This window comes from Phanerochaete carnosa (assembly GCF_000300595.1).
Source record: "Phanerochaete carnosa HHB-10118-sp unplaced genomic scaffold PHACAscaffold_2, whole genome shotgun sequence".
NCBI lineage: Eukaryota > Fungi > Basidiomycota > Agaricomycetes > Polyporales > Phanerochaetaceae > Phanerochaete > Phanerochaete carnosa.
In genome coordinates, this window is record NW_006767629.1 from 1,914,572 (window position 1) to 1,938,015 (window position 23,444).

A 23,444-nucleotide genomic window follows, 5' to 3' on the forward strand; every position below is an offset into this window, starting at 1 on the left:
CCTCCGTCCTCACCTCCTTCCTCCACATCCGGCCGCACGCATTGCCCATCCCAGCATCACAAAATATTTTGAGGACGATGCCCCGAGCGCTGTCTGCAGACTTCTTCACCCCGCATCCGAGGCGAGCGAAAGGCAAGGAGAGGGCGCGAGTGAGCGAGGGCTGCTCAACGTCTGGGAGTAGCGGTTCGGTTGATGTGGCTTCGTCGTCTTCAGGTGCGTTGGCTGTCAATGCACGAGAAGTCTTCTTACGCTTCGTGAAAGTCTTTACGCGGCCGGTGAGCCCACGAACCGGACTTCCAAATCGTCCAAGAGCACGACGTCTCAGCAACCAGCGTCCGTTCGCAGACTCTCCTAGAGGGAGGATACCTACTATACATTCTATGAATGCCAGAAGTGGCATAATACAGCGACGGCATGCCTCAACACAGCCCAGGCTATCTCCCAGGGCTCCCAGAACGTCCAAGGCTGAGGTCGCTTTACATAATAAAAATCTAATATCCGCTTTTTACGACAGCGAAGCCGACGTCGATCGCCTATGGGACAGCTACGAGGCTTTACGCGCCGCAGGAGCTGTGAGAAGTAAGAAGATCAACCTACTGTCACTCGCGGACCGCTTCATCTCGCACGCTGGGTCGTTTTACTCGTCACCGACCGTGAAGGACATATGGGAAGAATGGGGTCGTAGAGTCCAAAATATCCTATTGGAGATGGAGTATCGAATAACGGACGAGTACGATGAACGGGAGCAAAGATATTGGCAGATGATGATGTCTCGTGCCTCGGCCCTGCAAGGACGCCTGGACGAGGCTTTGGAGATGTCGCGGCACGTCACGTCAACGTCCATACCTGATACAGAACATCGACGCGTCGTCGCGATGTATCGCACCTTGGTCGCCGCGCTCCGGCAATTCCGAGATCCTCGAGCAGTGTTCGAGTTCGTTCTGCATGACTGGGAAGCCATAGGCACCTATCTCAATGCCCGCTCCGTCATCGTGTCCCACCCCGAGACTAAACGGCCCACCGTATACGGCGTGGACGAACTCCGCCGTCTCATTTACGCGACCGTCGACGAGCTTCCGTCTGCTGTCGACGTCCTGGTCGAGTCGGAGCGCACGTGGCCGCAGTCGTGGCGGCAACGGGCTGGCGAATTCCTTATCGACGTCCTCATCTTCAAGCGAAAGGCTCACGAAGCGCTCGCGGTACTGCGGGAAGTCTACAGGCAGGGGCTCCATGTGCCAGGATACTACCAGCTTGAGATAATCCAGTCACTCGCCAAGGCTAATTCTTTTGAGATCGCGAATCCTATGTATGCGACCCTCCTGCAGGCACTGAAGGACCACCATGGAAAGCTAGGGTACAAGATCACCGAGACGGGCTTGTACTTGTTTGCTAGGCAGGGCGATATCCGACGAACGCAGCGTTACTTTCGAGCCTTCAGAGACGCAGGTGGTAACCCAGCAAGAGGCGCCGCGCTTCTGCTGCATGCTCACGCCGCCAAGGGAGACGCAACTGGAGCTGTTGCAGTCTTCAACCAGTACTGTTCGGATACTGCTTCATCTGAACAGGTAAAAGCCAATATCGTACACTACACCTCCGTAATTCACGCTCATGCCCGGCGCGGAGACCATGAAGGCATGAACTTGTGGCTACAAAAGTTGGCTGCCGCTGGATACACTCCGGACAAACACGTCTACAATGTCATCCTGAAGGCGTTCGCGGATAAAGGAGAAATCATCTCGATGGGGTCCGTCTTGGACCAGATGCGTGCTACAGGAATTCGTCCCGACCGCGTGGCTTACACTACTGCTATCACTGCACTCGCGGAGAAGAAGGACCCCATTGCGGCGGAGGCGTTGTTCAGGCAAGCTTCTCAGGACGGCGTCGTCCCAGACCGAGTGATGCTTACCGCCCTTATGAATGCACACGTCGAGGCTGGATCCTGGCAAGGCGCCATCAATGTCTTCGACTATCTGCTGACGCAAACGCGAAGACGGAAGATCAACTTGTCCATCGAGATTTATAACACGCTCTTGAAGGCCTACGTCCTCATTGGTGCTCCATTCAGCACCGTCTTCCGCCTTTTTCACCGGCTGGAACAGATGCATATTCGCCCCGACGACCACACGTTTGCGCTCGTCATGCAATCCGCCTGCGATGGCAACGTCATGGATGTCGCGGAGAAACTCTATACCTCTGTTAAAGCGATGTCCAAGAGCTGGGAGAATGGCATTCCACTCACTGTGTACCTGGCCACGATCATGATGGGCGGCTACCTCAAGCACGGCCACAGGAAAGAAGCTAGGCAGATGTACCAGGAAATGATCAAGCTTGGGATCCAGCCGTCGTCCGTCACCTTCGCGAACATCTTAACGGCGTACACCAACGAGCGCAGCGAAGAGAGCATCCAGATCGCGAAGAAATTCCTTGACGACTTATTATCCGTCGACCCTCACAACTATGACTGGATGCAGAACGCTCGTGGTGCCGGCTCGGGTCTGGAGGAGGTTTACGGGCCACTACTCCGGATCTACGCGAAGATCGAGCGAGCCGATGAGGTTGAGACTCTCCTGCAGGATCTTTTCGACAAAGGCGGAGAGCCTTCGCTCGCGAACATGACCGCGCTGCTTGATGTATACCGCCGAACAGACAACAGTGAAGGTGCGCGCGAAGTATGGCCGCAAATCTACAAGCTCGCTCTGGAGGTCTCTAACCTTGGGTATCTATTCCACGACAAGGAAGCCCTCCAGAGTGACGACCCTACCCGTCCAGGCGCCCGACGACAAGCAATTGTGCTAGCTATACCTCTTTCCATTTACATCGACGCACTTTCGACCGCCGGCCTTCACATGGAGGTCGCCAGGGTCTGGCAGGAGTTGAAGAACGCAGGTTTCACGTTTGACTCTCACAACTGGAACCATCTCTGCGTCGCGCTCGTCCGTGCCGGAGAGGTCGAACGTGCGTTCGAGGTTATCGAGCGCGTCATCCTCCCGTTTCGTCGGGCTCTCATGCAGCTGGGCGTGCAAGAACGTGATCAGGACCCGCAGTCTCCGCTGCTAACCGACTGGGAACCGACCGCGGACGACCTCAGCCGCCCGCCTACCCTCTGGCCGATGAGGGACGCTAGGCGGCGGAACAACATGCAGAAGCTGGTCCGGAAGCAGCACGTCGCAGTCAACACCGTCAATGAGCGGCCGCAAGACTTTGCCCACGCCTTGCACGTTCTCCGCCAGGTATCGCCACAGTGGAACCAATGGAGACCGCACGTGGCGACGCTGCAGGCACTTGCGGACGCATATGAGCACCTGCACAGCGGCAATCTGGTGCAACCAGTGCAGCCCGCTGGCTCGGCAGAGAGGGCGCCGCAGACTATCGAGGACGTCGAGGAGCGCGCGAGCAGGGCGCAAGGAGTGCTCGACCGGATCTATGACAATCATCCTAACGCACTAGATTACGTTACCCGCTTCATCGAGTGGCGTAAAAGCCATGGTCACACAATGAAGAAACGCGGATACATGCGTCGGTGAACCTCTCAGACGTGGTGTGAATGCAAAAAGCAGTATGACCCATGACATCGAAACCGGAAAGCATAACGACAACGAGAGACAGGTGAAAGGTACAGGGGGTGCCACCCGGGGTACACTCTACTTCTACACTTTCGATACAGAAAGCCTGGGCGCGGTCAGCTGTCGTCGTCGGAGTCTTCACCAGACTCATCCGAGCCGTTGCGCGCGCGCTTGCGGCTCTTGGTAGTGTTATTCCGGTTGCGCTGGAGGAGGGGGAAGACGTGAGCGGGGAGAGGATCGATGAGCGGCGGAGTCGGACGCACCAGTGGCAGCTTCTGGCCTTGGTTACCCAGAGCAATGGAGAGGGCAGTCGTATCTGGATATCATGTAGGGGTCTTCTAATCATGCGAGTCTAGTCGGGAGCTTACCTGGCACGCCCGGGAACCGCTTCGCTGAATAAACCACGAACGGGTCCGTGAATGTCTGCGCAAGAACTGGCGAGACGTCGGTGTGCACACGGTAGCCACCAGGTTCTGGAGCGGGCGGTCTGTAAGGCGCGCAATCGTTTGTCGTTACCGATCGTGGTTAGCGCAAGAGAAGCAGTGATAGTCAGTTCAACAAGCTCAATCAGTCGACATGTTCCGACTGGACCACTCACGCGCCCACGTTCATGAGCCTCAACCGCAGACGGAAAGTACCTATCAATCAAAAGCATGGTCAGTCCGTGAAGACTTCAGATTGCGTTTCGAGTGGAGCGAAACCCCCGATAGAAGCGATACGAGAGCACGTACCCTCGGTACGGATCGATAGGTCTTGGAAAAGGAAGAAGATCCCAGGCTTGCGGTGCTCGTCCAGCAGACGGCACGCGTTCGCCGATAGCGGGCCCACGAGCGTCCGGGTGTATGTGTGCCGCGGGAGCGGTGGGATGGTCGATGGCGGCGTCGGGTTCTGCGTGAAACCTGGCGTGTGCGGGTATGACGCCTGGGCCTGCGCTTGCTGCTGCTGCTGCTGGTGTTGCTGTTGTGCGTAGGACGCCGAGGCGTACAGCCCGGTGTCGACGGACTGTGGCTGATGTTGCTGCTGCTGTACTACTGGCTGGCCGGGCGAGCCTTGCGACGGGACAGGGCCGGGCACCGGTACGACGTGATACCTAGCGTTAGAATACGGGTCGATCGGGCTTGTGGACCATGCTTGGCTATGGCCAGCTGGGGCCTGGACAGACGGGTCGCGCAGTGCTGGATCGATAGCGTCCGGCGGGTTGCCCTCTAGCGCAGAATAGCTGGATTGCTCCTCCGGCCATGAACGGTACGCGTCTGTCTCGTCGCGAGAACCGCTCGTGACGTGCCAACTATCGGCGGCGTGGGTCGGGCTTGTAGCATCATATGAGACGTCCGCGCTCGCGGCTGCGGCGCTTGCTTGCGACTCGGCGCGGGCCATGGTTTGAATAGATGGAAGGGCCGGAGGGCCGAATGGCTGTGCGGGACGATCCATCGAGGGGGATGTTGAGTATCCCCAGCCTGAAGGATCAGTCGAAGGCTGAGAACCATATGGTGCCACGGGCGTGTAGCTGCCGGACGTGTCTTGGACAGTGCCATGCTGAGGCGGGAAGGGATACGCATGTTGGTAGCCCGGTGTTGTCGGAGTCATGTATGGGGTCATTCCTGTTCCAGATGTCTGAGACCAAGGTTAGTCGACATATTTTATTTCCGAACAAAATTGAGTCATATGCACCGGAGGGTATTGCGAAGTGGAGGGTGTTGGGGGTACAGGACTTTGGCTTTCCGTAGGCTGAGAGCTTGCCTGCGTGCTGGTTGTTGCGGCATTCGAAGCAGCGGTATTCCTCCGCTTCTTGTTGTTTGCACCGTTAGGTACGTAGCGGTCAGAAGATGTTGGGTGCAAGACAAGATTCATCTCCTTATTACCGTCTGCCGACCATAGGTCGACAGTGACGAGGAAGAACGAACAGTCAACTTCGCTGCAGGGTATAAGTGGCTGGACCGAGCGAAGGAGTGAACAGAGATCTCACTCAACGTCTACAACCGAGTGGTCTTCTCGTTGGACATGCATCTTCGCTACTGCGGCAGGAGCTAGCGGCCGTCGATCCTAGTGCGATGATCAGGTCAACAAGGAAGTTTTGTGAGACATGTCAGGACACACACCTTGTCACCAAAGCCACACATTCGAGCCCGAATGGGATTCTGCACCACCTCCAGAGAATAGTATCTGGTACCAGACGTAAGGATCTGATAAAGGTGCTGGTCGCCTCTTTACGTACTTTCGACCGTAGGGCGATGGAGGGCCCCATGAGCCCCAAATCTCGGGCACTGGAGGGTTTCCCGAATTATGCGGATTCACTTTTTGGATCATGACGGTACGTAGACGTCGCAGGCGAAGGGAAGGAGAGTTGGTACGTCGTGTGTGTCAGAGCTGAGGGTGATATACTGTATGTCTGGTGGTCGCCGAAAGGCACGCTTCTCACGAAAGTGTAAATAGGCGGTCGGTGAGCAGTTTGCGCAATGCGAGTACGTGAGAGGCCCGACCCGATGGTCTGGAGAGCAGATTCCGGTGAAGGCAGTGGTAACACTTGATATTGAGTACAATTCCGCGTATGAGCAACGATCAAGGCCACAAGTCCGGCCTTGGGGCGTGTCTGGTAGTCTACAGGCGCAGAACAGGTCTGTGCAAGATGTAGGGCCGGAGGGGATGAAAGCGGGAGGAAGTGAGGGCGGAGGCGGTCGTGGTCGTGGTAGTCGAGCGCATCCGCTACGATTCCCATAGCAGACCGGGCACGGCACCGGCAAGGTTATTTTCTCAAACGCACGAAACTTTGACGTTGATAGTCAGACATTGCCCGAGCCGTCTGGAAGATCAACGATGTGTATTTCACAGCAACGCTCCCAAATCCCGCCTTGTCCCACACCACAAGAGCGGGGACGTACGCCGCCGGAATGGAATACCGTATGTTACTTTGCTTATTATGTGCAATTTTACTCTTCGAATAAATGCAAAGCTCTTTCGAATTCGACGAACGGATCGCACGCTGACCTCTGCCTTGATTGATGCGTAGGAAATGAACAGTGCTCGTCATCTGGCGTGCAAAGCAGCTGTCCGGCGGGCAATTCGCGGGGACGCGTGTATATGAAGCGCAACGTGGCTGTTCCCACGCGTGTTTCAGCCCGCCTCCAGGCGCGCCGGGTCAGTACCAGCATCCGGCACCAGCTCACTCTCCACCTCTACCATGGACCAGGCAGTTGCAAAACGTATCCTGCAGGAACTCATCAAGAATGAAGAACTCGGGAACAAAAAATGCATAGACTGTGGAAACCCCAATCCGCAATGGGCATCCCTCAGGTCAGCCCCATCTGACCTGCCGTTGGTCTGCTCCGATGCAAATCTGTCGCCCTAGCTTCGCTGTATTCCTCTGTCTTCAATGCGCGGGTGTACACAGAGGTTTTGGCGTTCACATCAGGTGCGTCTACTCGAAGCTCTCGCGGGGGAATTGGATGCGATTATGGTGCAGCTTTGTGCGATCCGTTTCGATGGATACCTGGCACGAAGAGCAAATCAAACGCATGAAGGTGCGCAATATCTACCCACAGATATTTCCTCATCCTTACACAAATTTAGCTCGGGGGTAACGCTCCCTTCAAAAAATCTATGCAGGAGTACCCCGCAGACGGAGGCTGGAAGGATGGAATGAGCTCTTATGACACGTACCATACATGGGCTGCTACGCAATATCGCGAGAAGGTGAGCAGACATGTTCCTGCAATCGGATAATGGGCCAACGATTACATCATGCAGCTGGACGCGGACTTGGCAGGCAAACCCTGGTCGCCAAGCTCACCGCCTGCTGGTACTGCCGCTCCATCGGGGTCTCTCAGCCCGCCTAACCGGCCAGGGTCGGCTCAAGGACTCCGCAAGTCTAGGGCATCTACTCGTAACACACCTAGCAGGTCGGAGTCGCCCTTCAGTGGCTCACCTGCGTCGACTCCAAATCCCCCTTCCACTGCTTTCCAGGACCAGAAAGCCGCGAACGAAGCCTTCTTTGCGAATCTTGGTCAGGCGAACGCTACCCGTCCTGCCGACCTTCCTCCTTCTCAGGGCGGGCGGTACCAGGGTTTTGGTAACACGCCCTCCCCAGCGACGAATCCCTCCTTCGGCTTGTCATCTGCAGCTGCGCCTAGTCTCAGCGACTTCCAGGGGAATCCCGTTGCCGCTCTTGGAAAGAGCTGGTCGTTATTCTCGTCGGCTGTGGTAGGCGCCACACGCACTATCCAGGAGAACGTCATCCGACCCGGCATGGAGAAGGTCAGGGACCCTGAATTTCAGGCTAGCGTCAAGGGATACGTCTCTGAGGCGGGCAAGCGCGCCGGAGAGGTCACCCAATCGGCGAACACCTGGACGAAGCAGACTCTTGGCGTCGATGTGGCGGAGAGCGTGGGTGGTGCTGTGGGCGCGGTGAGAGGCCGGATGGGTGCTGGTCCGCAGCATCAAGGCTATGGCGTCGTACAGCAAGGCCCAGTTGGAGAGTCGTCGTCGCTTTACCAAGACCACGAGGAGGATGACTTCTTCGATCAATACAACTCCCCACTGTCGTCCAGCCATCCCAACTTCCAGTCTCCCACAGCTGCCACCTCGCTCACCTCAAGAAGCAATAGCCATACGGCTAAGAAGAGCGTCGATGATTGGGACGAGTGGAAGGACTTCTGAAGGATTGCGTCACGATTCTCCTCGGACCATAGATCGGCTATTTACTGGATGGCAATTATTTTGGTTTGTGTATTGGCTTGTGCAACGTGTAGACCCATGCTGTACATCATCATGACATAACGGAGTTTCAGGCACTCCGTCCGAAGATGTAACAATCAGCTGTTGCTCGGTTTAGTGTGTGGCCCTGTGTGGCCCACAATTCGTGTCTTTTAGGCTACTGTTTGTACGGGCGTCTCACTACACATTAGGTTTATTAGTGTCGGACACAGCCATGTCATAGCAAACCGCACAGGTGCTATGGATATTGCTGAGCAGACAACCCTTACCCTCACCACCATGAGCGAGTTTGAATCGCTCCCTGTCGAGCTCATCGCTGAAATTTTGGGCGAACTGGACCTGGAGTCGCTCATAACGGTGTCATATCTGTCCCGCCGACTGCACAGCATTGCTTCAGACTCCTCGCTGAACCCCTGGCGGCGTCCCATCCTGCGCAACCTCTTGCAGCATCCAGACGTGCCCTATGAATCATGTCTGACGCACCTCAGCGTTCGTTCCACTGTTCCTCGCCAGAACTGGATCGAGATCATGAGCTTGGGTAGGGCAGAATGGCTGTTGCTCGAAGCCACCCCGCCCCACCTGAAAGAGGCCGAATGGGAGGAATGCTTCAAGCGAAGATTCATTCCAGGGTGGCAAAAGTGGAAGAAGGACGAAGCAACCTGGAGGTCCACGTTTCGCAGGTACGCAGCATTCCCCATTGCTAGCATCTCCGTGCCGCCCGGACTAAATGTTTGCTCCTCTCCAGTGTTTTGTACCGTGTTTTGCATAGGTCCAACACGTCATGTACTTCTGACGAGTCGTGGACAAGGCAAGTGCTGTACCTCGTCGGTGAGCTGCGCAGCTGAAACAGATGCCCTGCACCAGGTATGTCCTCATCAGACGCGGCGGAGTGGCGAACGAGCTCGAAGCATCCTCGAGAAATTATGACCCTATAGCCATATTTGACGAGCTGAAGTATGCTTTACCGGCTAATGTTACCTCCGTAGATCATACTCATACGAGCCATAGAATGCAGAGCAATTTAGACCATCTGGAAACTCGTATCAGGGTGCGTCCCTTGGAGCGACCGGTCACAGGCCGGATCTGACTTCCCGACAGCTCGTCGTTGAGCTCGCCGATGTCCGCGTCATTGCGTTTGGGGTCCTTAACAAACCTCGCGGCGCGACGACGGTGAACACTACCGCGCGAATGCTCTTGCATCCGCCGGGAATTGAGAGAGATAACGCCGACGGCTCGTCGAGTGGGGCCATCGCTCCAGAAGCAACTTCTGCAAAAGATGAGCACAAGACAGCGCGGATGCTGTTCGGTACGTGCGAGCATCGCCCTCAGCATGAATTTTTGTGTGCTCATGGCTTATGAAGGCGATATCAGACAGATCTATCGGCAGATGACTTACCCTCTCCCAGCACTGTCACATGCGAACTATCCATTCTACACCCCAAGTGGCGAGGACAAGCGATGGATAGGAACTACTGACCTTGAAGAGGAAGGCATGCAGTGGGTGGGAGGCCTAATGTAAGCACCAAAACTAAGCGGAGTAGAAGCTCTGCTAATACTCCAATCACTAGGCTAACGGCTCAGCTTATCGGGCCACGTACCAAGGACCATTTCACTGAAGGTCCCCCCTTCCAAGACTGGGACCTCGTCCAGGGAAGTAACCGTGCACACTACGCGTCCTTCACTCTGGCCGATCTGGCCGCTATCGCGCCGTGGCTGGATATCCCGAAGCAGATAAGCGGACCAGGTTTGGGCAACGACTGAAGTGTCTGGCACATGCGAAGCCCCTAGCGGTCACTAGGCTAGTGGCCGATGGCGTGCGTACGGAGATCCTACCCGCATGGGAAGTGTGTTTTGTTATGTGGACTTCCGTGCCGTTTTACTTATTCTGACTCTTCGCTTCCGCATGCTCAGTATTCGAATATATGCGTAACTTATCGCAAATTCTGATACACGACGTCTTTTATCGCTGAGAACCTGTTGTCTAAGTCTTGTGGTCTCAGATTCTCCCGTTCGACCGGCGGATACGATCGCCACTCGCCACCACGATTGGTGGTCTTCGCGGATCAATGTAGTGTCTCGAGGCTCTTTGTTTATTCGATCTCAGATCCCGGTGGATCCGCGAGACACTGATGATCGCATGTTTCAGGTTCTATTCGGTATTTACACCGACTTCAATTGTTCTGCCGCGGCAGTGCATTCTCTTTATTGCGAAGGCGCAGTCCCCAAGGCTCGAGACAATTAACATAGCCACACGTCCATGAGCACTCTCCGGGGCTCGTTGAAAGGGGCAGGGAGACATTTTATCTCAACCATCTACCGATCGAGAACTCAGAAGGGTTATAAACGTCTCAAATCTTCTCTACAATGGCCCAGAATCACCTCTCACGAGTTCTCCCCACGCTCTTATTCCCAACTGGGTTGGCCATCACCAGAGCATAGGGTCTCTGGTCTCGGACACTTCTTAACATTTCCGGTTTATCTCGGAGCTGCTGTGCACTCCAGCCCTGTAATTTCACCTTCTCCCGTTTGTCAATCTCTGCCCGTCCCAACACCCACCTCAGCCATGGCTGCACACAGACACGCGCTCTCGGTGAGCCTCCTGGTTGTGGCGACTACCATAGTCTTACTCAAGGTCCTGCAGTCGCGGCTCATTTGCGAGTATTGTGCCAACGCGTACCCCAATGTCCCCCCGAAAGTGTGGAAACGCAAGGGCGATTATAACCGTCACCTCAAGATCCATGAGGACACCAGGTTTGTTTACGTTCATGGTTGATGCTGTCGCCATGTCGATCAACGACTTGCAGACCACACCAGTGCCCATTCAAGGGTTGCGGCAAAACGTTCGTACAGAACTCGGCATTGAAGACGCATGTGAACACGCAGTGAGTTCACCGACCGTTCTGCAGTTGGGATCATGACTTACCGACCGCTGTTGCTAGCACGGGGGCGAAGCCTTACCAGTGTAACTTTTGCAGCAAGCGGTTCGGCGATCCGTCATCTTGCTCAAGACATCGTCGCGAGAACCATTCTAGTCTCGTCGCGTACTGCTGCCCTGTTGATGACTGTCCTACGAAGTGAGGCAATGCGCTTTCGTGGCTATTTCGACTTGTACTAACAGTAGCTAAGGATCAAGCGGCGGGCATGCTTCATGAAGCATCTGCGGGAGGCACATGGCTTCTCAACAAGTAAGCTCGACGACTCGGTAATCGAGACGATGGCGATCAAGCGCGGGGGTGTCAAGTCCGAGCTCGAAATGACCCCTGAGCTGCCCGACATGGCGACGCTTTATTCGCCAAGCTCTGGCACGTCCTCCCCTACCATGTCGCCGTTCCTCGATTCGGACGTGAAACTTCAAGAGATGTACTCTTCGTCACCTGGCCCGACAACGCCTTGTATGTCTTGGGATTTATCAGTGTGCCTACTATCGCTAACCTCGAGCTCTAGACGACTCCCCATCCGTTTACGACTACGCCAATGTCTCAGCTAATCCCCATGGCACGACCCACCCCGCTTACTCTTCACCCATGTCGCAACAGATCGGCCTTTCCGCAGTATTCAATGGGTGCTCTGTCCCTGGCTACTACAAGCACTTGTACGAGGACGGCATAGTGTTCAGCGATGGCTCCTACTCTGCTGAGCAAGTATCCTCTGCGGTGGGTTGGGACCTGGAGATGCCTGCCCTCGCGGCGGACCGCGAGTACCCGACGATCACATCTATGTATGACTGCTGACTGGATTCAGCGTAACGACGCGAGTGCGATTTTACTCTGTACGTTTTATAGTGTACAGACCTGCCTGCTGCTACCAGTTTTGGACGCTTCGTTTCTGATCATACCATAAATCCCCGTTGATACCCTTTGTATCACCTATTAGTATATGTACTTGCACTCAGCCGAAAGGTGACCCATGGGTCGCACGGCTCGCTGCTGGATCTGTAGTGTACTTGTATGGCTACTTGATACGCTATATCTTGAAGATACAAACCGAACCCCGCCTTTCCCCTCTTCTACGCAGTCTGCACGCTGAGGTTACTGGTATACTCTGGGTCGGCCCGGGGACTCTGCGGCGGTCAGCCGGCGTCGGCGAGAGAGAAGCGCTCGTCAGCCAGGATGGACAGAAAGTTGACGCCTGCCCGTCCTCCGCTTCTGACCCTGCACACCACCCACATTCAACGCGACCCTCCCTTCCTCCTCCTTCCCTCCTCCTCTGTCTTCACTTTCATTGGCCGCTACCGGGCGTAGCTGCCGTCTTCAGGCCTAAAATGCTTGCCGCTCCACTACAGTCGACTTCAGCTTTCAATGATACAGATATTGGCACTCAATACCGCCCCGCCAAGGACCTCCAGGCGTTCAATGCGCTTCTGCCCCCTGCTATCGAGTTCGTGAAAGGTTCTTCTACCGGCACCATTTCTGCGATGGAGGGAAAGTACCAGCCTATTAATGCTGCTCCTTCAGTAGCACCTCCGAAGTGCGAGAAGGGCACCAATGTCAGTCCTAGGATCCGTGGCGCCAGCGAGCAAAAGTACTGAGCTGATCGTTTACCCTCTTGGCTGTAAAGACTCTCCCGGCGTCCCAATCCGCTTCACAACCGACAAGCCGGGCTGGCCCAAGCAAGGCCACCAAGCAGATGCAGGCGTCAACATCCTCGTCAAAACAGCTGTACTCGAAAGCGATTGACATGTCATGGCCGCCACAGACCAAGAGAGGCAGTGGCCTAATAAACACCGGAAATACGTGCTTCCTGAACAGTGCATTACAGTGCCTATTACATACACCGCCCCTACTGCGCGTCCTGTTCCAGCACGGCCGGGGCGAACCATGTCAGCCTCCTTCATTAAACTTTCACTGCTATGGTTGACATCGTTCCTTCGCAGGCGAAGTGCCGAAGAATTCGTTCTGCATGTCGTGTAACATGAGGGAACTGGCAGCGGATAGTTTCACGGCGAAGCACGCGATGGTTCCGTATACCATCACTAGGGCTCTCCAACGTACGTACACGTTTAATTTTTCAAGCGCCTTGCTGTGCTCACTTCGTGACCGTCCTCCAGACATAGCGAAGACCATGCGTAGAGGCAGGCAAGAAGACTCCCATGAATTTCTCCGATATGCTGTAGACGCGCTTCAGAAGTCATGTTTGGCCGGACAACCCCAGCCCCAGTAAGTTCGATAAACCAGCCTTGCTAGCACGCGCTCACCGAAGGAGTAGGAAAGTCGAGCCGAAGCTCGCTGAGACAACTTGGGTACACAAAATATTCGGTGGTCGCTTGCGTTCTCGAGTAAAATGCTTGTCGTGCGGACACAACAGTGACACCTTTGACAGCATGCTGGACCTCAGTATAGATATCTTCGGTGTTAGTAACCTCCGGGATGCTTTGCGCAAGTTTGTTGCCGTGGATCAGCTTAGGGGCCAGAACAAATACAAGTGCGAAAAGTGAGTCTCAATCTTCCCTTACGCATTCTCAAGTCTGATCATTGTAGGTGCAAGAAGCATGTCGCGGCCGACAAGCAATTCACCGTTCATGATGCTCCGATGGTGCTCACCATCCATCTAAAGAGATTCTCTCCCATGGGCCGCAAGATCCCGCATCTCGTTGGATATGACGAACGCATCTCATTACAGCCGGTGATGAGCGAGGGTCAGCATGGACCCACGTACACCCTCTTTGGCGTCATCTCACACGCTGGTGGCGGACCAAGCTCGGGACACTACTATGCGCACGTCAAAGATGCAGCTGGTCAATGGCATGAGATGAACGACGACACGGTCTCGAGGCAATCAGGAGCCCCTCTCGGGATGAAGAACGCCTATATTCTGTTCTACATCCGCGAGAAGGGGCAGGCCTTGGAGGCTGTTGTCTCACAGCCACAGAAGCCTGCATCAACGTCGCTGAAACCTGGCTTGGTCGCGTCAATGAAGAAGAGGAAGGTTGTAGAGAGCGAGGATGAGGCGCAGGAGGGCTCGTCGCCGAAGCAGCGACGCTTCATTGGCCCCCTGCTTCCGTCGCCGTTGATAGAGAAGCCGGACCCACAGGCGGAGGCCTTGAAGAAGAAGATCGCCAAGCAGACCACGTCACCGACCAAGCCGTCGAGCGCGCTTCTGAGTCTATCACAGTATGCAGATGATGATGACGATGACGATCTTGGCGAGAAGGTATCCCTGGTCATAGACAAGCCCCTTCCCGAAGCTCCCGCCCCAGCCGCTGACGCTGAGGACTTCGAAATAATTCCCACGCTTAGAGCGACTTCACCCACCGCTACACCTTCCTCCACCCCTACAAAATCAAAATCTCTTGGCCCGGTGTCTACTCAGTCATTCTATGCGTCGTCTTCGAAATCCGATCCTGAGTCCAGCAAGAAACGCAAACATGATGACAAGCACTCTAGTCCGCTGAGCCAGTACGCCCGGAGCCCGTTGAGGCACGATCGCAAGCATAGGCGGAAATTCCGCGGAGGGAACAGCCCCTTCAACCGCATGACTGGTGGTAACACGCTTAGTTTTGCTTCGCCTAGGAAGCGGTCGCAGTGGAAGACACGGTTTTAGAGTTATTCTCATGTACGTTGTCGCCTTGTAATGTACGCGCAGACCAAGAATACTAATTACAACTGCGCAGGATCGTGCACGCTTGAAGTACAATAATTTGTCGCAGTAATAGATCACTCTTGTAGTTTGTGTGCTTGCTTTCTTTTCCTCTGTCGTTCTCTTGTTGTTGCTCTGGGTTTGCGGGCTCTCGTAAATGTAACAGTCGAGTTCGTTGTACGCTATCAGGACGTCTAAATGCCAACACACCATTAGATTATCGAACCTTGTGTGCTCTAAGTGAGTAGTGTCGGCTTTCCTCCAGGAGACAGGATACGCCGTACCCGGCGTGCAGCGTAACAAGGCGGCTGGTTCAGGACACTGAGCCCGGATATTGGATAGCTCAGCGCCAGACGCACACTTCTCCATCGGACGTACGGTGTAGGACCGCTCCTTTGGGACAGCACCACTCCTTGGGACACTCCATTTTCTGCCCTCGCACAGCCTGTAAGGCCTATCACTACCACTTTACTGTATATAATACATCTATATCTATATGCCATTTGAAGCTCAGAGCCATCCGATGATTGTAGCGTAGGTGGGGGAGCAAAAAGCCTCGAAAATTGTCAAGCGCGCCGGCTTCAGTGATGCTGCGACCGTCACCAGAGCCGCAAAGTCAGCCTAAAGTTCGCGAAAATATTCTTTGATACTCGAATTTATTCTCCATTCATGTGAAAAATGCGCTAATGCTCAGCTGCTAAGTGTCGAGCTGGAATACATCAGAGATGATTCTACTGAGCTTAGGCGTGACTGAGGCGTGACAAGTTTGACTGCCGCGTCTGTCAAGACTGCTGGTACAGGTCACAAATCGTCACATCTGTCACATCTGTCACCCTGTCCCGAGTAGTGGTAGCCACTGTCCTGGGCCACCTCCGTCTTGTGTCCTTCGCCTTGACTTCAGCCTCCGTCCCCCCGCCTTGCAGCTTTTCACTGAGGTATCTCATATGTTGTAGTAATATAATGCGATTTATTTATTATTTATATGCGAGAGACATACGAAGGGGAAGCAAATATTGATCAGGTGTCCCAAGGAGTGGTCCTATACTGTATACAAAACTATTGCTCTTCGTGATAAAACGTGAACGCGTAAATAGGCGGTGCGCCTAAGGGCACCTGCGCGCGATCAGCCGTCTGTGTGCTTGAAGCAGAGAGGTTTCCGTGTCCTAGTTGAACTGCTGCAAGTTGAGGATGAAGCAGCAGATAATGACTGCCTGCTGCGACGATTATAGTCAGCACCCAGTCTGGAGGTGTGAGCTCTGGACGCCTTGACCACTGGAACAAATCGTTAACAACGCGCAGAACGAAACCCCAGAAATTGGCTTACTTTGGATTGAACTGGAATTGATGCAAAAACCATACTATCACGATGCGAAGAGGAATATTATGATGAGTGTTCGCGTGTAAATGGCTAAGTTTGCGTTGGCCGACGTCGACCGCAAGGTTCCGCATACCGCGAATATGTAAGATGCTCGCGTTTAATTAGGACGCAATGGAAAGTGGAGTGTGCTTCAAGGCTAAGAGCTGAGGGTCAGTGGCATGCTAGTAATGCGACCGTGACAGTGCTCATTCGCATTTCATACGAAAGCCAACTGTCGACTCGAGTAGCTGGGAGCGCGCAAGGCCGGTAGATCTGAAGATCGAAGGCGGAAATTTTCCTAAAACAGGCAGCGTCGGTGTTTGTGGAATTATTCCGAATTCGGAGTAAAACGCCGTCACTCACACTCGCGGGATAGGCTCGATTGTTGCAACGGCCACGGTAGCAAGATACTCCGAGGTCTCTATATATTCGCCCTGACGCGTCACTAAACTCAAAACCTCGTGTCTGGGGTCGTCAAAGTCGACAGCGCGGATATGATGGCAGATGGGCAGGCCGAGGAACCTCAGCGCGCATCGGCAGAGGCGACGTCCACCGTTGCCGAGTCTGTACCACCAGAAGAGTGAGTATCGCCTCCGTTTCAGCCTGATAACACTCATAAATGACAGATATAACAGAGCACAGATGCTCTCGACAGTGATCCGAGTCTTGTCGCAAACCATGAACCAGAGCCTCGCGGAACTCGGCTACTTTCCCTCATTAGGTGTCATGGTACAGGAGCTGCGAAAGCAGAACCGTGAATTTCACGAGGTGACGGTCAAGCTGCACTCGGATAATCACGTTTTGCACCGCGACATAGATCTCCGCGAGCAACACATCCAGAAGCTTCAGGCGGAGCTGGACGCGTACAAACGCGATTTCTTCAGGACGAACGAGTGGCTGAAGCAGATCACATCGGAGCGTGATCACCTATATCGTATGTACGCATCTGTCATTTCAAGGATCTTGGAGTTCGCGGGCCTTATCGATCGTTTGTGCAGAATACAGAATGGTGTGGCCAACGGACCACAGCACATATCATCGCCAATGGCGCCGCAACCGCCGCCCTTTGCCTCGGTTGGTCCTGCTTATGCCAGTGACGCCCCAGAAATCCACCCTTATGGTCACCACCGAGTTCCTATGATGTATGACGGCGCCCCAGGAGCTAGCCCAGAGCTGTCGTTCAATAGGGTACCTGTCACGTTCGCACTGGTCACGAAAGGTTCTTACCTGGAACTCATCATACAGCCGCCGCCTGCTGCAATACCAGTGCCTGTGATCCAAAACTATCACATGGCCGACCCAGGAATGCAGCCCCCACCGGGTGTTGGTCGACAAGTGGTGGTAAGATAGCACCTGCCATAGCTTCTGCCCTGTCTGATGTCGAGCTAGACGACGGCCATTGTACCGTCCCATGTGGCCCCGTCTAATTGGCCCGAATCGAGGCCTTCCTCGAGACCGGCCTCTCGACGGAACTCAGAATCGACTACAACAAGCAACGTGGGAGATGCGGCAAGCAAAACCCAAAAGTCTAGCGGGCTTAGTGCCATCCGTATCACCCCGCCTACCCAGGCGGGGAGACTTGGAACTATCCGGATAGTTCCTGCTCAGACAGTCGGCCAGCCGTCTCCTGTGCCTGCTTTTACGCAAAGGGCCAGGGGCACCATCGATCTTACGGAGAGCGTGAGCAAAGACGCCGTAGCTAGTGAAGAACCTGTACGGAAGCGACGGCGTACGACGCAGACCGCCGGGGAACCTGTGCTGCTCGCGCAGCCCCCGCTCGACCTCGCAACTCTCGGGGACCAACTCTCGCAGCTGGAGCAGCATATCGCATCGCCGAAGCCCCAGGCTGAGGTCCCGCTTCCAGCCCCCGCGCCAGAAGCAGACGAGGAGACGGACGACGATGACGGCGACAAGGACGCAGATGGTTTGGTACGCGTCGACGTCTGCATCAAGATCGCGTTTGAAGAGAAGGAGGGAAAGATGTGGTGCAAAATGTGCCAGTAAGCGTTACATTTGTGCGTTATTTACGATAGTGCTTGACGATTTGGCAGGTTCCGCAATGTGAAAGCCGTTACGGACGAGCCTCCGGTACCCATGCCGACCACACAACACGAAGACCTTGTCAAGCATCTGGAAGATGTCCATCCCGCAGGCTGGAGGCGACTCCGGGGCGTGTCATAACGCCGTACACTATACCTTTATATTTGCAGACCCTTTCTTGAGCCATTTCTTGTTCCCGCATATGCAACATTCGCAGCGCTTCTACATATACTGTACTTCCATTATTCTAGGCAGACCACCCGAGTACATCATTTGTGATATCCAGAAACGCCATCAAGGCTCGATCGTGTCCGCCATCTTGTGAAGTAGATGCTGTACGCGCTTGACCTCGTGCCGTGCGCGAGTGACGTTCTTCTCGTTCACCAGCGCATCATAGATCGAGGGCAAAGGCGTGGCACCATAGCCTGGATCAGCAGCTCAGTACGCTCGCCGAAACAGATACGGGAGCAAAACACGTACCTAGCCACTTGCCAGGTGCAATAATGAGGTGCCTGTACCATTCACGATCTGTGATTCCATCTTCGTGTATGAATCCCTTCTCAAACGCCACAAGCTTCGAATTCGCCTTCTGCACGCGCTTCGCAGCCTTGATGAATTCGCGCATGGGGTCCCGCTTGCCCTTGAGCATGCACAACACGCGCTGCCACCAACGCCCGTTGAACGGCGTCCCGCGCTTTGGCAGCTTGCCGAGGAGCTCCTTGAACCGCTTCTCGGCGGTGGCCTTCTCTTTGTCGAGTCTGTGACTGGCGTGTTGCAGCTTCTTGAAAGCGTGGCGCAAGCCTTTGAATTCGACAGAGGCAGCGACGTCGGAGGGCGCGTCGTTCAACACGCTGCAGCTGTCGTGAGACACGCATCACGCCGCACTGTCGGGATTAACTTACAATTCCAGATAGTCATCCAGCTCAAGCGCATATTGTGAGGTGTTAAGGGGCAGTATAACGGCGTCTGTCAGCCGTAGGGCGACTAAGCCCAGATGCTTGGCGACGGCCACCTGGGTATCGTTGAGCAGATGAATTGACAAGGCTCGCAAGAACGAAGCTTACATGACGATGGAAGCCCGGATCGGCGTAGAGCTCCTGCCAGCGCTGCGAATCATAGATGGAGTGATAGTGGTAGACCGCATCGGACGGTGTCTGGGCAAAGCCCTGGTCCATGCTCGCAATCTGGTGGAGTCAGCCCGTTTCCAGTAGCTACAGCTTGACAGTTGACATACCCCAAGCCTTTGCAGGAACGCTGTGTAGTCACTACCGGAACCAAGCGGATAGATGCCCGTACTGAGAGATTGTGCTCGCTGCTCCTTCTCGTAGATCTCGATGGCTTCCAAGTCTGCATCGCCAGCGTATGGGCCGTTGTCAGAGCGTGCATCCCAAAGCGTCTTTCCAGGGTCAGTAGGATGGGGAATCTCGAGGGCAACCTGACGAATCAGGTGTGCAAGCGACGGCGAGGCTGAGGGGCTCCATTGGGAGCCGCTAACGGAGACATCTACGACACGAAAATTAGGTTGATTGGATGGCAAGGTCAGCGAGCACGTACCTAGGTTGATATATGCGACGACATTCTCAGAGATCCACTCAGCGAAGTCCTCAGCGAACTCTGTGCTACCGATGAGGCCGTACTTAACATCATGATATAAGAGTTAGCTGCCAAAAATCAAATAAGGATACCAAATGTCAATTACCTCTTCCGCATCCCAGCTCGCGATAACAACATTCCTCAAGGGTTTCCAGCCGTTCCTCAGAAGGGTACCAAAGCCCTTAATTACCTCATGCAAGGACACCGTTCCAGAGGTGGGGTCGGCAGCACCCATGACCCACGCTACATGAAAGTTAGCCAGAATGCGAGAAACCGAGGACCGCAAACTGACCATCACGATGGCACCCGATGAGCACAGTTTCGTTCTTGATGTGTCCAGGAATGGCAGCCATAGTATTCCAAATGGGCATGACCTTGTCGTCCACTGGCAACTCAATGAGTATCCAGCCGCGTGGAGACAGGCTGAACGGGACGCACCATGGTTGACCAAGCGAATCTTCCTCCAGCTTGGCGCGCCATTCAAGGACCGAGCATCGTGGTCATGCGAGATCTCGGCAAGGAGGCGTTGAGCATTCGCCCAGGAGATAGGAAGGCTTGGAATCTTCGGGATATTCTCGCCTTCGACGCGAGTAGCGTTTTCATACGCGGGGTATCCAGGGGTGGTCGGGTCACCAGGGTAGAGCGACAAGAATTGGACGGAGCCGCGCTGTACAGAGGTGGGGTTCCTGGCTGGGCCAGCGGGGTAGGTTTCGTAGCCATTCTCGACTGTCACGCTCCCATCGTCACGAGGATCTGTATAGATGAGCACGCCAGCGGCACCGAGTCTCTGCGCCCCTTCGATCTATGGATATTCAGCGGTCAAGTATATCTGATCAAACTGAACCTAATTACCTTAAGACCTCTGAAGTTCGCTCCGTAGCGCGTAAGGACGATCTTTCCGGTGAAGTTGGTACCTTTTGCAACGAGTTCGTCGTAGTCTTCCTTCCGACCATAGTTGGCGTAGATGAGTTGACCTTCAACCTCCCCGTCACGACTCAAGCCATGCCAGGTGGGAATGTAATCCCTGTAGATGGCTGCCAGTGGGTCCAAGGGATCGCCGTCTTCGACTAGGTCTGCATCCCAGACGGTCTTGCCGTCCTCGCTAATGATCTGCAGAGCGCGATCAAGAGGAGTATTCATGATGGGGTAGTAGACGTCAATCCATGCTGACGGGCCAGTGAGCTTGTTGATACTGAGAGTGGCATTCCTGGATGCCTCACTGCCTGCCGAAAAGACAGGCGCGGTCTCAGGCGCGGAGACGTCGAATTCGTCCTGGAAGAGCTTGAGGATCACTTTGGCGTCCGCGAAGTCCTCTACGGACGCAGCAAGATGCGGGTGCGTGGCAAAAGCTCTGGATGCGGCCAACGCACTCGCTTCATCCGGCACAGACCTTGAGAGACGCGTCAGCCCATACAGCAAGAACTCCGGCTTCGACTGGGACTAACAGGAACAATTTCTCTGTTTTTGCTGAGTCCAGGATCTGAAGGCTGGACTCGTAAATATCGTACGGCCAGTTCTCGTCAGAATAACTCCAGGCGGCGATCCCCACTCTGGCGAGACAATACGCAGCTACAAGACCGACCAGCCATAGCTTCGTGCGAACTTCGCTCCGACGAGGCTGGACAGGCGTAGCGGGCTGTTCCTCGAGGGTCTTGAGGTCGACCGGATGGGTCGCGGACTCCTTCTCGCTCATGGTTGTCCGGGATAAGGCCTGTACTCGCGACAGCGTCTTACAAATACCTTTTTTTGCATGATCGCGGCCGAACACATGGACACGCTTAACAATGTGTAGCTCATCACATGCTGACACCAGCTTCCCCGGCGCTTCCCCGCATTACGCTCTTCTCCGGCTCACCACCATGTCCGACGGTGCACAGGTCCCGCCGCCGCCGCCTCCAGAGACTACAGCGCCACAAGCCGGAAGTGCTGGTGGTGAACCGAGCACCGACGTGTCGCGTCCTGCTCCTGAAATGGGAGATAGATCAGAACTCTTGCAGCGCGCAAGAACATTCCTGAGTTCGCCGCAGGTCGCGCACGAGGATCTTTCAGCGAAACGCAAGTTCCTCACAGACAAGGGTCTGAACGATGCTGAGATAGAAGGGTTGCTGCGAGAGACAGTAAGTGCCTTGACGTACCTCTGCGCATCGGATGTGCGGCCTGACAGCCTGTATAAAAGCCCGTGTTGGCTCCTATGGTGCCGCCGCGAACATATCCGCAACCACCTCCTTCCAATTTGCCCGGTCTCCTCGTAGGGATTCTAAGGATTGCCACATGGGTCGCTGGAGGATCCGCTGCATTACTCCTGATTTACTTCGTATGTCATCGTGCTCTACTCCGACCAGAAGTTGCTTCCGCCAACCTTCTGGTGTCGTTAGCGGTTCATATATCCCCGCATCGCGCAGACATTCCACGCGAGACATTCCCTTAGAGCGCATCATAAAACGCTCTTGACTCGGCTCACGTCTTCCATTGAAGAACTCAAAGCAACACAAAATGAGACATTCGCTGTGCTTCCACTACCACCGGCCTACAAAGTGGAGCCGCCGTACGCGGAATGCAAGACTCTTGATGATGTCGCGTCTGCTGCTGGCGAGTCACGCGACATTCCGCACATTCTGCTACTGGAGCGCGCCATTGCGGAGATAAACTCAAAGAAGCAAAAGGCGACCGCAGAAGCGATATTACAGCTCTTGGAAACCAAATTTCCTTGGATCCAGTCCGAGAAAGAGGGCAAGTTTGAGGTGCGTCAGACGAGACCAAGCCGCATGAGCAATCGCACACTTACCCATGACATCTCTAGAATGAGCTATGGGAGGTCCTGTCAATCTCAGTGCTGTTCGAGCAGGACACCACAGACGATGTATCCGTGTGGTCGTTCAAGGCCCCACTTCCACCTCCGCCCTCTGCGCTTCAGTTAGCGTTATCCGCCCTTCACGAGGCGCTACCGGGTCCCAGTAGAGACCTCGCGAGTATACGGAAGACCTATGACGCGCTCTCAAACTTCACTGGGTACATGAGCAGTCAGCTCTACGCCATGCCGTCTAACCTTCGCTTCACTGCCAATGGCATGTCGACCGTGCTATCTCCGGAGGAAGAGGAAATACGGCGCGAGATACGTGCTCTGAAGGGCCTTATGCTGAACCGGTGAGTGCTGCCGTGCGCTGTCGCTTGGCGGAAACCTTGCTGAGCCGCTTCCAGCCGCTCGTTCCTGCCTCCGCGGCCGACCTCCGTGCCCGCACTGTCGTCTGTGGCTGGCTCGGTGCCCTCGTGACCCAGGCTGTTGATTATGACGCCAAGCCATTGCCACAGTCGCGTTTGCTGTTCGGGTTCCAGTGTGAACGTGCCTCTGCCATACGCAGTGCCCTTGATAGATGCTTCTCCCGGCTTCTCACGTACAGCAACCGTTGTCTGTTACCGTGGATATATTTCAATATCTTCCTATCGTGTGGCGTTTAGCGTGGTAAGGTCGTCGGTCGGGGTGGCTGTGCAGTGATTCAGATGAGGTCAGAAGGAGCAGCGCGTTATCTAGGTTCGATCCTGTTCGTAAGACTTCTCAAATTCCGCACAGCTACCGTACCGATATTTCGCACTGCATCTGCTAAGAT

At 54.9% G+C, this 23,444-nt stretch overlaps 8 protein-coding genes across 8 annotated transcripts; 7 read left to right on the top strand and 1 right to left on the bottom strand.

Moving 5' to 3' along the window:
• Positions 1-52: 52 nt before the first annotated feature.
• On the top strand, positions 53-6,213 carry PHACADRAFT_249699 (uncharacterized protein). Its single transcript, XM_007391802.1, has 10 exons — positions 53-211; positions 260-3,766; positions 3,827-3,879; positions 3,932-4,050; positions 4,162-4,201; positions 4,295-5,177; positions 5,235-5,478; positions 5,530-5,606; positions 5,663-5,726; positions 5,779-6,213. Exon 2 carries the CDS (start codon positions 876-878, stop codon positions 3,522-3,524), a length of 2,649 nt encoding a protein of 882 aa, XP_007391864.1. The 5' UTR covers positions 53-211; positions 260-875; the 3' UTR covers positions 3,525-3,766; positions 3,827-3,879; positions 3,932-4,050; positions 4,162-4,201; positions 4,295-5,177; positions 5,235-5,478; positions 5,530-5,606; positions 5,663-5,726; positions 5,779-6,213.
• A 495-nt stretch (positions 6,214-6,708) lies between these two features.
• PHACADRAFT_249704 (uncharacterized protein) lies at positions 6,709-8,382 on the top strand. Its single transcript, XM_007391803.1, has 5 exons — positions 6,709-6,854; positions 6,910-6,972; positions 7,024-7,081; positions 7,131-7,253; positions 7,308-8,382. Exons 1-5 carry the CDS (start codon positions 6,742-6,744, stop codon positions 8,214-8,216), a joined length of 1,266 nt encoding a protein of 421 aa, XP_007391865.1. The 5' UTR covers positions 6,709-6,741; the 3' UTR covers positions 8,217-8,382.
• A 170-nt stretch (positions 8,383-8,552) lies between these two features.
• PHACADRAFT_86162 (uncharacterized protein) lies at positions 8,553-10,034 on the top strand (the record flags this gene model as incomplete). The annotated part of the gene is made up of 7 exons (XM_007391804.1): positions 8,553-8,953; positions 9,019-9,090; positions 9,138-9,227; positions 9,282-9,321; positions 9,372-9,613; positions 9,645-9,788; positions 9,842-10,034. 7 exons carry the CDS (start codon positions 8,553-8,555, stop codon positions 10,032-10,034), a joined length of 1,182 nt encoding a protein of 393 aa, XP_007391866.1.
• Positions 10,035-10,836: 802 nt separating this feature from the next.
• On the top strand, positions 10,837-11,351 carry PHACADRAFT_87666 (uncharacterized protein; the record flags this gene model as incomplete). Its single annotated transcript, XM_007391805.1, has 3 exons — positions 10,837-11,024; positions 11,078-11,155; positions 11,213-11,351. 3 exons carry the CDS (start codon positions 10,837-10,839, stop codon positions 11,349-11,351), a joined length of 405 nt encoding a protein of 134 aa, XP_007391867.1.
• A 1,183-nt stretch (positions 11,352-12,534) lies between these two features.
• PHACADRAFT_88204 (uncharacterized protein) lies at positions 12,535-14,813 on the top strand (the record flags this gene model as incomplete). The annotated part of the gene is made up of 6 exons (XM_007391806.1): positions 12,535-12,759; positions 12,831-13,092; positions 13,147-13,260; positions 13,321-13,429; positions 13,473-13,703; positions 13,751-14,813. The coding sequence occupies 6 exons, from the start codon at positions 12,535-12,537 to the stop codon at positions 14,811-14,813; spliced, it is 2,004 nt and encodes a 667-aa protein (XP_007391868.1).
• A 1,742-nt stretch (positions 14,814-16,555) lies between these two features.
• On the top strand, positions 16,556-17,398 carry PHACADRAFT_205508 (uncharacterized protein; the record flags this gene model as incomplete). The annotated part of the gene is made up of 3 exons (XM_007391807.1): positions 16,556-16,786; positions 16,842-17,144; positions 17,205-17,398. Coding segments are annotated over exons 1-3 (582 nt in total), but the record flags the coding sequence as incomplete, so codon positions are not given.
• A 181-nt stretch (positions 17,399-17,579) lies between these two features.
• PHACADRAFT_136862 (uncharacterized protein) lies at positions 17,580-21,597 on the bottom strand. The gene is made up of 11 exons (XM_007391808.1): positions 21,285-21,597; positions 20,692-21,229; positions 20,278-20,641; positions 20,132-20,224; positions 19,946-20,082; positions 19,801-19,882; positions 19,481-19,749; positions 19,311-19,430; positions 19,149-19,258; positions 18,727-19,097; positions 17,580-18,671 (listed from the first exon to the last, which is right to left on the bottom strand). The coding sequence occupies exons 1-11, from the start codon at positions 21,530-21,532 to the stop codon at positions 18,541-18,543; spliced, it is 2,463 nt and encodes an 820-aa protein (XP_007391870.1). The 5' UTR covers positions 21,533-21,597; the 3' UTR covers positions 17,580-18,540.
• A 112-nt stretch (positions 21,598-21,709) lies between these two features.
• PHACADRAFT_249711 (uncharacterized protein) lies at positions 21,710-23,230 on the top strand. Its single transcript, XM_007391809.1, has 4 exons — positions 21,710-22,153; positions 22,215-22,580; positions 22,640-22,983; positions 23,038-23,230. The coding sequence occupies exons 1-4, from the start codon at positions 22,031-22,033 to the stop codon at positions 23,108-23,110; spliced, it is 906 nt and encodes a 301-aa protein (XP_007391871.1). The 5' UTR covers positions 21,710-22,030; the 3' UTR covers positions 23,111-23,230.
• The last annotated feature ends 214 nt before the right edge of the window (positions 23,231-23,444 follow it).

What these genes read in the sequence shown, in the direction of transcription:
- PHACADRAFT_249699 (XM_007391802.1), top strand. Translation starts at nt 876, where the DNA reads ATGTATCGCACCTTGGTCGCCGCGCTCCGGCAATTCCGAGATCCTCGA.
- PHACADRAFT_249704 (XM_007391803.1), top strand. Translation starts at nt 6,742, where the DNA reads ATGGACCAGGCAGTTGCAAAACGTATCCTGCAGGAACTCATCAAGAAT. An exon ending in CCGCAATGGGCATCCCTCAG is followed by an intron (nt 6,855 to 6,909) that starts GTCAGCCCCATC and finishes CTGTCGCCCTAG; the next exon opens with CTTCGCTGTATTCCTCTGTC. An exon ending in AGCAAATCAAACGCATGAAG is followed by an intron (nt 7,082 to 7,130) that starts GTGCGCAATATC and finishes ACACAAATTTAG; the next exon opens with CTCGGGGGTAACGCTCCCTT.
- PHACADRAFT_136862 (XM_007391808.1), bottom strand. Translation starts at nt 21,532, where the DNA reads ATGAGCGAGAAGGAGTCCGCGACCCATCCGGTCGACCTCAAGACCCTC. An exon ending in ATCCGGGCTTCCATCGTCAT is followed by an intron (nt 19,259 to 19,310) that starts GTAAGCTTCGTT and finishes AACGATACCCAG; the next exon opens with GTGGCCGTCGCCAAGCATCT. An exon ending in TGCACCTGGCAAGTGGCTAG is followed by an intron (nt 18,672 to 18,726) that starts GTACGTGTTTTG and finishes CTGCTGATCCAG; the next exon opens with GCTATGGTGCCACGCCTTTG.
- PHACADRAFT_249711 (XM_007391809.1), top strand. Translation starts at nt 22,031, where the DNA reads ATGGTGCCGCCGCGAACATATCCGCAACCACCTCCTTCCAATTTGCCC. An exon ending in CATTACTCCTGATTTACTTC is followed by an intron (nt 22,154 to 22,214) that starts GTATGTCATCGT and finishes TGGTGTCGTTAG; the next exon opens with CGGTTCATATATCCCCGCAT. An exon ending in AAGGGCCTTATGCTGAACCG is followed by an intron (nt 22,984 to 23,037) that starts GTGAGTGCTGCC and finishes AGCCGCTTCCAG; the next exon opens with CCGCTCGTTCCTGCCTCCGC.